At 39.6% G+C, this 13807-nt stretch overlaps 1 protein-coding gene across 1 annotated transcript; it reads left to right on the forward strand.

Moving 5' to 3' along the window:
* The first annotated feature begins 2555 nt into the window (after positions 1–2555).
* LOC121955033 (G-protein coupled receptor 26-like) lies at positions 2556–5539 on the forward strand. Its single transcript, XM_042502818.1, has 3 exons — positions 2556–3242; positions 4108–4221; positions 5263–5539. Exons 1-3 carry the CDS (start codon positions 2572–2574, stop codon positions 5537–5539), a joined length of 1062 nt encoding a protein of 353 aa, XP_042358752.1. The 5' UTR covers positions 2556–2571.
* The last annotated feature ends 8268 nt before the right edge of the window (positions 5540–13807 follow it).

Raw genomic sequence — 13807 nt, forward strand, 5'->3', positions numbered from 1 at the left:
TCCTCTCGAAAACATGACTGAAATCCTGAAAGTCTGTTCTTGACCAGGTACCATCCTGTCCGAATAAAACATACACCTGTTCGCGTCATTTCTAACAAGCTTGCAGTTAGCCATCCTTCCGGGTGAACCACTCCGCGTTAAATTTGATTATTTTTACCAGAGGGTTTGGTTCATCACAATATCCCTGCGGCTAGTGGGCACCGAGGTGTTTAAACTCAAGTTTTTCTGCAAAAGGCCGATTTTGATATTTGTATCGTAGAAGATAATCCACATATTTATGCTAACTTCGACCAGCTACTCCCAGAGACGAAAACGGTTGCTTACTTTGGCAAACAGCCAATCAGAGTGCAGTGACGCAACATGTTTTTCAAAAATTGTGCTGAGCATGCGCAATGTTGTTCTCCCACATTCCGGGCACTTAACATTGCAGCCTGTAGCTGTCCATACAGCACCATTTTTAAACATTTATATCAGGGATACTCAACTTGCATTGTTTGGAGACCACTTTTGAAAAATAAAAAGAGAGATGTTTCTAGGATTATAGGATGCTTCTCAGATTTTTGGACATTTCTGGGATTTTAGGAAATGTCTCAGATTTTAGGACTTGTCTAGTATTTCAGGACATTTTTAGGATTTTAGGACATTAGGGGCTTTGCAAGAATCTCTGTCTGCTCTATAGCTCTATACTGATGCTGTTTTATGCACTGTACTGGGGGTCAGATTTGGTCTGCAGGCTGTAAGTTGAGTATACTGTCACTGTATCAACCACAGCCCTTAAGTTGTATAGTAATGGGAAATAATAGCACCAAACAAGTATGCTTTGCAGAATGTTATTAATAAATTATTAATCCTAGTCAATAATAATTTACATATTTCCACCTTTTTTTCTGCTACCAGCAGGTGGGGCCTGTGGCAGGGGGCATTTTTATGCATGCATAAGCATTTTGCTTCTAATACTCATCCTACTCATATGTGTGTAATGTAATATTTTCAGATACAAGACTCTTACTTTTGTATACTTTATTGAAACAATTCTTATCTACAACAATAAGGCAAATCAACCATATTAACAAAGTATAAGGCCATGAGTCTGAGTAGAAGAGGATAGAACACAAAGGATTTGTCTGCCAAAAATACAGGAAAAATTAAAATAAAAATACTTAACACAAAATAAACAAGGAAACAAATTATGAATTATATAATATACAACATATACATAATAATAAAAAGCAAAGGTAACTGGTCTTCATTTAAGGGGAAACCATATTATTTTTCAGGGTCTGTTAATTTGTACATTTCTACACAGTCATTTCTATGCAGTTCATTTGCATATTTAGAGTGCATACATTTTAGGGATTTGTAGAAAGCTTTAAATATGGTTCATGAATTTATTTAGCCATTATGACAATTGTGTTAGTCACTTAATAGACTACTTTTTGCATGACTGATTATTTATGACTTCATGGCCCCATACTGACCTTAACCCTTGTGTAGGCTACACTCCTGTAGGAATTACAGGAAAAAATGGGCATTGTGGCCAATTTGACTGACACATACACACGCATCAACATCAGAATGTTTTTAGGTCATGGGCCAGAAACTACAATGTGCCCTCCCTACCAGGCTGCAGGCTGCTCACACACAGTGTTGCTGTAAACCAGAGGCGCTGCTGCTGCTATGTGGACTACTATAAAAATCTGGATGGAGTTGTCAAGCTGCACTGCGTCCATAGCTGAAGCCCCATAAAAGGCTTTAAACACTGCACCGATAAGGATCTGGGTCTACATGTTCTGTCGCAAAGATTCTTGAGCTGTGGATTAAACTGTAAGTGTTTGCAGCTGATATTTTTTGATTGAATAAAGTGACGTTGGTGATTCTATATCGTCAGATACTGACTTGGAAATAATAATTTGGAAATGTTAATACTGTACTGTTTTAATACCCAAGAACTATATCTGTATCTGTATTACTTGCTCAAATCACCTCATTACAAAAAACTGATGTCTTCAATGTGATGCTCGTGACATCAGCTTTACCACCATCCACGCAATCGTGCGTCGTGCTTCTATTTTTTACACCAAAAGACTATTTTTGAACAGGGGTGCACCAGCGTGCTCTACACTCTGGCAAAGAGAAGAATATAAGAAGCTACCGAGAGCGAAAGCTTGAAGTACTTTCATGTCCTTTTCAAAGCTGCCATCGTGTCAATGCGCAATTGCGCAGCCAGGAAACCCTGAGCTGCGAGACCAGAGGCAATAAGGGGGTTTGAAAACTACCGCAGCGCCTCTCGAGAAAAAAAGCCTCCTGCTGTGACCCCATTCCCATGAAACGGACTTCCAAATTCCCCTCAAAATAATCAGGTGAGACCTCACTCTCTATGAGTTCCTTGCAGCTGCACTGTGGACGCTGTTGGAGAGACCGCTTCGTTTATTGAAGACATTTGGAGCCTGGGGAGGGTAAGCATGGCAAGGTATTGGACTCATATATGTTGTGACTGCAACTCACGATGACAGATCGCATCAGGACTGTGGATGCACTCATCAAAAGTCTGGATATTTCAAAGGAAGCACCATGGACGCAGCGGACATAGCTGCTTCTGTCTTGGTTTTGGGGATTATTATCGTATCGTTGCTGTCCAACGTTGTGGTGCTGATCTGCTTTCTGTACAACCCGGAGATCCGCAAACAGGTACCGGCTCTTTTTATTCTCAACTTGACGTTTTGCAACCTGTTGCTAAGCGTGTCCAACATGCCACTAACTCTGGTCGGGCTCATCACCACGAGCCACCCCGGAGGCAGCCTCTTCTGCCAAATTGTGGGTTTCCTCGACACTTTTCTCACCACTAACTCCATGCTCAGCATGGCAGCTCTCAGCATCGATAGATGGGTGGCGGTTGTGTTCCCACTGAGCTACCACTCAAGAATACGGCACCGGGATGCAGTGATAGCGCTGGCGTACACGTGGATTCACTCACTTTGCTTCTCCACAGTGGCCACCTGCCGCTCCTGGGTCGGTTACCATCACCTTTACGCATCGTGCACTCTCTGCAATGTCAGGGCGAAGGGAGCCGGGACGCAGTTCATCATTTTCACCGTGGCTTTGCACTCTCTCACTTTCCTCCTCACGCTGATCGTGCTGTGTGTAACGTACCTGAAAGTGCTGAAAGTTGCCAGGTTTCACTGTAAACGCATCGACGTGATCACTATGCAGACGTTGGTGCTGCTTGTGGATATCCACCCCAGGTAAACAATCATTGGAGATGCATCCAGTCTCATCTATGTATCTCTCGCTTGTCCAGCATGTAAAGCATTTCATTTTATTTTAATCCTGTGGCAAAATTAGATCATGCTCCAATTAAGGTTAGGACAATCTGTGTGCTTGAGACAAAAAGTGTGATTATGCCAGAAAACCTGCACTTACAGTTGTGTGTTCATAAAATAGCAAGTGTAGATGATGGTGATGTATTTTTTATTCTTTGCCTTGCAAACAGTGCTGAGTTATCAGTTTATGAAGAAAACAATAATCAATTCATTTTTTTGGCCCCAGTTTGAGTACTTTTATCATTTTATCTAATTTACATAAATTCTTTTGGTATTTTTGGTTGACAAAATAAGCAATTTGAAAATATCACCATTAGTTCTGAAAAAAAAAAAACAGTAGTTAGCTGCATTACTATACTGTCAATATCAGACCTTTAACTCATTTAAAACACACAGCATACACAAAACTCTGGATAGAGGGCATGTGACTATGAATTTAAAATGCTTAACTGATAATGATTAAGCTCTGCCAAGCCTGCCTACAGTCAGTGTTTACATTATTATGTCTCATTAGGGTCAGCTGGGCCTTCCCCATTTTATACATTTCCATCATTTGCTCTCCACCCTGATTTAGTCAATTAATTACACTTTGATTGGCCCTCAGTTTACATAATTGATAAATGCACAGTGTGAAATTTCTCCAGTGCAGTCCTTGATGATAACAGGGCACAGTTCACTGCCTTCTCCACGTCTATCCCACATGTTTCCTCTGTGGACTCCTTCATTATGTCTGCATGGCTCTGATCATGCCTCCTGGGTAGATAATGGTGCCTGTGTGCTTTGGCAGTGTGCGCCAGAAATGCTTGGATGAGCAGAAGCGGAGGAGGCAGAGGGCCACCAAGAAGATCAGTACTTTCATCGGCACATTTGTGGTGTGCTTCAGCCCTTATGTCATTACAAGGTGAGCAGAAATTGCTAATATTGTAGATGGGATTTTATGTTTGTGTGTGGGAATGCATGTGTGTGAGCTATTTAACCATATATTTTATCATCAAAATGTGAGGGTTTCCTGCCTTTTCATTTCTTTTTAATCACAACACTGAAAAGAAATGGAGCATACCGAATTATTGAGATTAAACTACAGTTGAATTCTGCACATTTTGTTTCTGTTAAATAAATAAAAACACTTTCAAATTATCTTCCTCGCTCAGCTTCATAAGTTGAAGAACTCTAACCCTTCCAAAAGTCATGATTTTGGATTTTCACTCACCTTGATGCTGCTAATTTGCTTAAACTTGCCTTATCATCTGAACACAGATGGCGGTAATTATTTTCATTGCTTGTCTTGTTATCTGGTAACATTTTAAACATATTGCACTGCTTCTTTTTCATTATCTCATAGCTTACTTGTTCTACACTCATTCCTAATCCTTGTCGCTGAGCCTCCACAACTGGGGAGATGAGAGGGAGAGAGAGCGAGGAAGAGGGACATAGCAAATGAGTCAGAGATGGTATCACTGGCTCTCATTAGCATTTGCCCCAGTATTAGTGGTGGCAACCTGTCAGAAGCTGTTAGAATTGTGAAAATAGAAAGGAAGCACATTAGGAGCCGTGTGGTGGTGAGACACGTTAAGGATATCACATTCATTAAAGAGACAGATTAAAGACAAAACACTGTTGCTGGGGTTTTAAAACAAAAAAAAATAAATTTTTACTTTGTCTTTAATTTGATTTGTTAGGACAAAAGAAGTGTCAGGTGCTGGATTGGGTGCAAAATGATTTTTAACAAGCAAGAAGTCCAGAAGCAGTAAAAATGACACCCATCAGTTCACATTCCCCAACACAGTGGTGACATTTCAGTGAAGTGAAATGATGACATTTTCGCATTATTACAGCACTGGGGGAGGGTCATTTGCTTTAAATATCTTCCACTCCAATTACTAAGAATTGGCTCAAGGATAATTTGTGACTTTTTTTCTCTTTTTGTCTTTATTTGAGGTAGAATTGTGGAGCTTTTCTCCCCGTGGCCCATAAGCCCTCACTGGGGTGTTCTGTCCAAATGTTTGGCCTACAGCAAGGCGGCGAGCGACCCGTTTGTTTACTCGCTGCTGCGTCACCAGTACAGGAAGACCTGCAACCTTCTGGCCAACAAAGTCCTCAAGAGGAGTCCACTCAACTCTGCCTCCCTCAGGATGGAGAACAACACAGGGAGGAGCGAAAACAACTGCAACACAACCAACAACATCCAACCGCCTGCCAACAAGCCACTCGGACAGTGAAGGTTTTCTCAGAGACGATGAACTGTGTTAAAGGTGTCTTTGATTTAAGATCTTACTATGAGGTAACACTCATGATTGACATCTGTGTGATGGTATAACATCAGATTGAGCTTTTAAAGTAATTATTTGTTGAAGGACAAGGCTGGCGATATTCCTTATTTTTTTATTGTCAACAAATCCCATGAAAAGATCAAAACTAAGAGTCCATCCCTAGATTCCTGTCAATTTTCTCTGGGTCATGTCTCAACGGTAACCCAAGATTTGCAAAAACTCCCCCCAGATTTCATGTTACATGTTTGAGTGATCATTTTAACCCAAACCACTATCTTTCCCCAAAACTAACAAAGTGCTTTTTGTGCTTAAACCTATCCAGACCTTAACCACAGCACTGCCACACCACAAGGGCTCATTTAATAGGCCGGCATGGACAGAGACTTCTGTCCGTATTCTGATTTTATTTTGTTCGTATTTTTGCATGTTTTCCGAAAGCTTACGGATATGTTTGAAACGCAGAAGTGCAGTTGGAGATCATGGGTGCAGTGTAGCGTAGTTCAAGCGAGATACAACAATGATAGATGCCAAAGACGTATTTAATGACCTTATAGACCATCATATACAACTTTGCCTCCATTTAAAGATACATCATTATGACCTCCTTCACCATTGCCTTGTTGGTTGTTTTCTGAAACTTTTGCCTCCACCCTCTAGCACCATTTATTGGCTGTATCTATGCCATCATAAAGGACTTATTGAAATATGAAGGCAGTGACATTTACAGCCTTATAAACAGATAGGAAAGGGAGTCTAAATAAGTCTTAAAAGAGCAAGACAAGAATATTTCCTCTAGGGTTACCATCTAAGCCACGACCGTTTCACAGCATGTCTGCAGCACTCAGCTTCACGCCCATTAATTTACAACTGAGGAAATAATTATTTGAAATAGGTCTCAAATAAATGATTAAATTTAAAAAAGGCAAAATACTTCCCTTAATGAGAAGGACTGTGTTTTGTCCCTTAAACAAGAATAAAAAAGTGCATTTGCAGGGAACTCTTCTCAGCAACAGATTAAGAAGCAAATATTTTCAGCTGCAGGACCATATACATAAGATCAACTCAAAATAAACTCCAGCGCTCATTTTCATGGTACTGAGGGAACATGTCACCCAGTGCAACAGGCTCAACGTGTCAAGGGCCCCCCTCACCTTCACTTACAAAATGTCACTCAAATTACTATGTACCAACCACAAAAGGACTCAAAATGACCACGAAAAGATGCGAATGAACTGCAAAGAGACAACTTTATCTCAAAAAGACACGAAATGGCCACAAAAAAAGACAAAACCACTTAAAAGATGTATAATAACTATGTGCAAAACCAGCACAATCTGTGTGTTTTGCTCCTTTTTAAAAGAGGCAGTGGGGTCTTTTCGGGGCCCATTGTCTCATAATCCGCCCATGTTGGCCACACAGGTATTAAGTGTCCATAGCATCCGTTTACTGAAAAATATGGCATATATCGCTAGCCTCATCCTATGAAGAAGAATAGACCGACCACTTTTGTAGGTTGTGTGTGTGGGCTGTAATGGCATTGAGTATTTTAATACAAGTGTAACACAGTCTTTTTCTGCAAAGAGTGACTAATGAGATGATTTTGTAGCATACTGGTAAATTTGTGTCAAACAGCCTGTGTAACATGGACATTATGGTGACTAATTTGTTAATTGTGTCATTAAAGGCACAAATTACAATGTGAACCAGAGTGTAGCCCCACGTCCAACAAACAGGAGCCTGTTATCTCTCCCTAATGGATTAGCAGGTCTTATATGTGGACCAACACGAGAACTACATCTTAGGTGTTAAAATCCTCTGATGCTGTTAAATGTGTGGTCATATCAGTATGTATTGACAAAAGAGTAAAACAAAGAGTATTTTTCATTACCTCAAGTCAGTATTGTATATTATATTGTGTAAAAAAAAATCACACTTAAATGTAAGTAGTTTTACATCCCTCCTGAACTTTCTAAAATTCAGGCATAACTTCTGACCTCAAAGTAGATTATGTGTTGAAGGGATGGTTATAAAATAGATCTTTATGACAGTCTAGTCATGTTGTATGCATTGCAGTGTATACAACATGATGTTACTCTATGTTGTAGCTGTGAGGCCTGAGTTCTAAAGTGCCTTTTAGATGATGAGCTCTCTGATTTAATGAAAACACAACAGAGGAAACCCTCACATTCATTTTCTTGGTATTCTGTGCTGTTGTCAAGAGTGGCGATGGAGCCTGTTATACAGTTTGGTCACATTGTTTGAAAGTTTTTAATATTTATTTTGTAATACCACCACATTGTATTGTTGCATCAGGCAAAACAGGGTGAAATATTATCTGAATGTGGTAGCAGCTATTCAGTGATGTGTAATAAACATTCCAGCTCATGCCATATGAGCGGCTATGTGACGTCTGGGTTATAAAAATGATTCATTTTTACAACACTGGCGAATCAGGATGTTGTGTTTTTACTTTACTGTGACAGTATGAAGCCTTTAAAAGGCAGAAAATCTATTTATTTTTGTCAAAGCTGTGTCTGATTTTTTGCTAAATACGTTTGTGATTATATTGCAATAAATGCTGTGCATTTTGACATTTTAAAACAAGTTTCCTCTTCTACATTTATTATTAATATCTTTATTCTTCACTATATGACATGAGATAATGCATATGCAGTTCAGCAAATTTCTCTCAACAATGCTTTACCAAAAAGCACGTCTGCCAAATCTTAACACCTTTATTCTCCCACGCTGATTAAGTCAGGGAGAAGGAATGATTAATTTGAAAAATCATTTAAGATGTGTTCCACCCACCGCTGCTGCTGTTGATGTGGCAGCAGAACAAAGACGTCTTATAAAAGCATTGGGGCTGTGAGTTTAAAGGCTTGTTTTAATTGCAGAGCTGCTATAGGGAGTGGGAAAAGAAGAAAAGGAGCCAAGAAAAAGAGAGGGAAGTAGGCACGACCTCACCAAGTTTGTGCAGCTGTGACAGTACTGAAAGAATCTGGGAATTTGCATCCTCCTCATCTTCATCATATACCATTTTTTATCATCCATCCAACATATTATTTTAATGCAAAAATCAGATAAGAGACCAAATGTTTTACACACTAACAATAGAAAATGTATGTACGTAGGCTTAAACTCACCATTTGTATAACCCCTTAAAAAAAGACATACACAACTGTAAAACATCAAAGAGCAAACTGCAAAGAGAATGAATGATAAGAATGGGCAAAACAACCACAAACAGACACAAAATAACCAAATGATACACTAAATTATATCAAGGAGACACAAAATTGCCTCAGGAAGACACAAAATAACTACAAAGTGACACAAAACAATAACAAAACCCGCACAAAATTACCTCAAAGAGACACAAACTGACCACAGAAAGATAAAAAAACACCACAAGGAGACACAAAATGATCAAAAAAGACCCAAAACCACAACAATTTGCACAGTGGCCACAAAGAGATGCAAATCCACCACCAAGTCTTACTCCAAAGTACCCTGTGGTCCATCTCATAATTCCTCCATGGGTCAGACCCAAAAATTTCCAGGTAACATTGAGGAAATCCTAGGGCTGAAACGGGTCTGTTTCCTTCCGCTACTGTGCGTCATTAAAAGTATTACATACTGATAAGTGAGTACTGACAACTTTACTTGCTAATTTTGTAATTTTTAGGTTGGCACGCATTATACTCTTAAGATATTTTTGTTGAGCACACCAGTTCTTTTGTTTGAGCTATCATCTATCCTTCACAAACTCTCCTGTTAACCTCCTTCTTTTCATGTACCCACTTTGATAACAAGTGCCTGCGACAATGTCTATTCTGTCTCCATCAAAAACACGAGACAATCACAACTTGTCACCCATCAAAGCTGCCTCCACTGCCTTTTATTATTCACCAAGGGGTAAAAAAGCTACATTTATCATATCACTGCATTCAGTAGCACGTCAATCAAGGGCAATCAGTGGACAATATTCAGAAAGTTTGGAAGGATCCCCAGTCTGGAGGTGTGCGTATATCTAATCTCCTAGGGAGACTTGGTGAGTGGGTGAGAGGCAGACACAAACCTGCCATACACAAAACGCTCTGCACAGACCTTGTGATTAAGCCACAGAGCGTAGGAAGTACAAAAAGCAGGAAGAAGAAGGCAGAGAAGACGAGTGCACTGGTTGACTTCACATAACCCTGATGTCAGGGCAGAGGTGGTTCTCCCAGTCGCATAAAGTAAAAGTTGTTCCTATTAAACCTCATCAGAGACTGTATGAAGTAAAATTTCTGTTTTTAATTTTCGGGCGAACTGTTTCTTTAAATTACACACCAAGCTGCCACACAGTCACAATGCAGACACCGTCTCTAATTCTAAATTTATTATTGTTTTTTCATGCCTCCATTACACTCCTTATGTCAAATACAGCTTTTTTTAGGTTAATTATAAAGACACTATACCATGTCTAAATACTGCATTAGGGAAGCTGCCTACTAAAGCTCAGATGCAAGACCTTAGACCATACTTGATAGATACACAACAACATCCTGGCTAGAACATCAAATAAATACTGAAACTTCAATAATAGTGGAAAAACACATGCCTTACAACTTTCTTGAAGTCATGACAATATAAAAAGTGAAGAGAAGTCAAGAGATGAATAAGATATATGTATTTTTAAGTGATGCTCTGTAAAAGAAAGGGCTGTCAAATTGTGCAGAACATCAGAGTAACAGGACTCACTCATGCACAGCAACTTCTTTTAATCAGCGGAGGCAACACTGAACTGCATGAATCATCCATGACACACTGAGGAAACTTAACTGATTGATCTGTTTAATTTCTTTATGCCTACACAAGAGCAAACAATGCGTTTCACTGCAAGCTCCCTCAGCTTTGCTCATTAATCACACTAATACAAGCAGGTGTTACGCATCAGTCGGTGCTCAAACATCACAAATCACTTGATCACAGCAACCAAAACATGAAGTGAATATTGCAGATGTGTCTTTCCATTTTGTCTTATTGTTTCATTTACTCTCAGTCTCTTCACCCTCAACCTCTGACTGGCTTTTCCATAACTCTGCCAGTGGAGCCATCGAACCGACTACAGGCATATAATGTGAAGTGAATCATGGGAATGTTGGACCCAGATGTCACGGTATTCCCTGTGACCCTGAAGCAAACAGCCTGCCCTGCTCATAGGACCAATAAAAATAGACCATCTATTTCTGTCCAGGAATGCTGTATTTGTTTTTGCAGAGGGTTGTAAAAAGATTTTTGTCTCAAATGCATTTTCAGCAGTGTTTAAAGAGTATCATTGCCTTCAAGTGAAAATCTCTAATCTCTAATATACAGTTTTGAGGACCCTTAAGGCCTTGAGACAAACAGCTTTGATTTTAGTCTCTTGGTTTTATTCCAGCACGTGTGGAAAAGCTCTCATAAGTGCAGTTGTGTATGTTCAAAAAGGAGATAATGCAGTTCAACTAGAGTCACGACAATCAACAACTAATGATTCAGAGGGTAATTGTTGAGACATTTCACCCTGAAGAACAAATGTCAACCATGTGATGACAATAAAGTTAGGATCAGTGGATTACCAAAGTCATTAGGATTTATCCTCTGGGGAATATGAATATCTGCACCAGACTTCTTGGCGAGCCACCAAATAGCTCTTGAGATCATTTGATAAAAACTAAACGTTTTAAACTCGTGGTAGTGGGAAAAGTCAGGGGATCACTTAAGTGAGGAGACTTCATCCCCTGGGGACCATGAATGTCTGTACAAAATTCAGTGGGAGTCCATCAGATAGTTCCAATTCCATCCAACATTGCCATCCCTAGACACATATCTCACATGCCTTAAAATCTTTATTAAATGGGATTTTGATGTTTTGGTGTGAATCATTCAAAAAAAGTATGGCATATTTTACTTCTGTGCCAAAGCATGTAATGTAGTATAATTTATACAGCAGTAATATTACAACTTATTGCAGTGAACTGTGGTCGTGACCATTTCTTGATTCTACAGATTTGTCAGTCAGTGACAGGGATATAAAAATAAGCACAGACACTCGTGGTAGTATGTTAATGATCTAAATTTTCCCATGCTTCATACAAGCACCAATCAAAATCCCCTAGGTTCTCCCTATGCAGTAATCAGCACTCTGCACAGCCTAAGCACCGCGTTGTTCCAGATTCAGGCACTTAAGACCTTAATCCAATCTGGCCTTTGCATGAATATATATTAGACATGCTATAAGATCTATAAGGACTGCCTTTCCAGCTGTTGCTTTAGAATAATTTGCAGATGGGTGAAAATAAATTAACAGTTGTCCAGAACTGTGTGTCAGTCCTGTGATAGTCTGTCGAGGGTGTAACCTGCCTCTTGCCCCGTGTCAGCTGGCATCAGGTCCAGCCCCTGCAGCCCTCAGGGCCCTGACACACCAAGCCGGTGGTTGGCTGATGGTTAATGTTGGGCTGTTGGTGAACCGTCCTGGTTTTTGTCGTGTGTCCCGCACTTTTGGCACTAGTCGGCCTTTTTCTGCCCCAGCTGTTTTTTGACAGCAAATCCCTTAACGAGATAAAACTCGGATTGACAGTCAAGCTCAGTTCACGAAAATAAAAATGAAAGTGAAGAAAGCAATCGACTGCAGGCAAGAGGATGTGAGGTTGAAACAAATTTTTCCATATGGTTGTCATGGTTTTTTGTTAGTGTTTGCTGTAGTGCATGGTAAATATCTTTTTTTTTTTACATTGAGTTATGGTGTTCATGTGTTAACTGGCCAATAAGTGTTTTCAGTCTGTCCTGTTGGTCTTCCAGTTTCTTTTTATGAATTATAAATGCAAACTTGCGCTCTCTCTCTGGTTGTGAATATGTGCTACAGTTTTATGTCGTCTTCAGATGTGGTCACTGATTTGTCAGTAAATTCATGAATTTGATGTAAGAGAAAAGGACAGAAAGAGGAAAAAAAATAGATGCACAAATACACAATAAAGAAAATATTAGGCTAAAGAGAGGCACTTTAAGAGTCCCTTCTCCTGCAGCTATATTATATATTTCACTTGATGCAATGACAGTGGTGCTGCTGCTACAAATGTAGCTTCGTGTCACATCTACAGCTGAGTAATGCTGCTCTGCATCAAACAACAGCACAACTCCAGAGGAGGGACGTCTGCAACACTTTGTGCTTAAAAATAGATCAGAGGGAAGAAAATGCTCCATATTTTGTTATTTTATTCAGAAATAAAAATTCAAGACAAGACAGCAGGCACGCTAAAGTTTAACCACAAGGCTTTTATTCGGAGGTGAAGACCAAGTGATTTAATGCTTTGACTCTAACTGAGCTGCGTTACTGACAGTTAATGAGAGTATGACGTGTGTGGCTTCAGTCTTCACAGTGAGTCATTTCCAACCATCTGTTTGATGATCAGAAGACACAATAACTGGATAAAGTTTCAGTGAGTATGTGATTTGAATGTGCAACAGATGGTTCCCTGTGAAACTTTTGATTGGATTCAAATAATGAAATCACCATGAGCGAGTCAGGAAATTTTGAATTTAAAGTTCAATTTATTTAAGTGATTTCTTGTTTGATGTAGACTAGCTACTCCTAGGAACTAATGACAAATACATGAAAAATAGACTATGTGACTTTTGTTTCAATATTTAAATGGAAGGCTATGACTTTCCCTGGTGAAATGTCATGTAGGGAAAAAATGCTTTACTGTTTCATCTATCTCAGTCAGCGTTTGCAGGGCTTGTGTGGGCGGCAGGAAGATAAATATTCTGCTGTGCCTTAATACAGAGGGATGAAATAATATATTAGAATTTGTTAAGCTAAGCAAACAAAATGTGTTTGTTCTGTGATGAGTTCATTACAAAACTTTCCCTTTCACATATATGAAGTAAGCTGAAGGTACAACGCATCAGCTATATGTGAACATCTTGTTTCAAGAGTTTTCAGATTTAATGAAACTGATACCAAGTTGAGTGCCACAAATGCTGCCTGAGTCTTTTCTGACCTTCATGTCTCCAGTTAGCATGCTGCCCATGTTTACCAGTGCTGCCCAGTATACAAGGCACATATTCAGACAGCCACCTCTTACTTCATTGATGGAGCGCTGCACGCAGACTCCCAACTTGCTAAAAATCCATTTACTTGTCTCAGCAGTGTTTCAGTTTAAGGGTGATTCTTCAACAGCATGATATTTGTGT

Source organism: Plectropomus leopardus, chromosome 15 (genome assembly GCF_008729295.1).
Source record: "Plectropomus leopardus isolate mb chromosome 15, YSFRI_Pleo_2.0, whole genome shotgun sequence".
NCBI lineage: Eukaryota > Metazoa > Chordata > Actinopteri > Perciformes > Serranidae > Plectropomus > Plectropomus leopardus.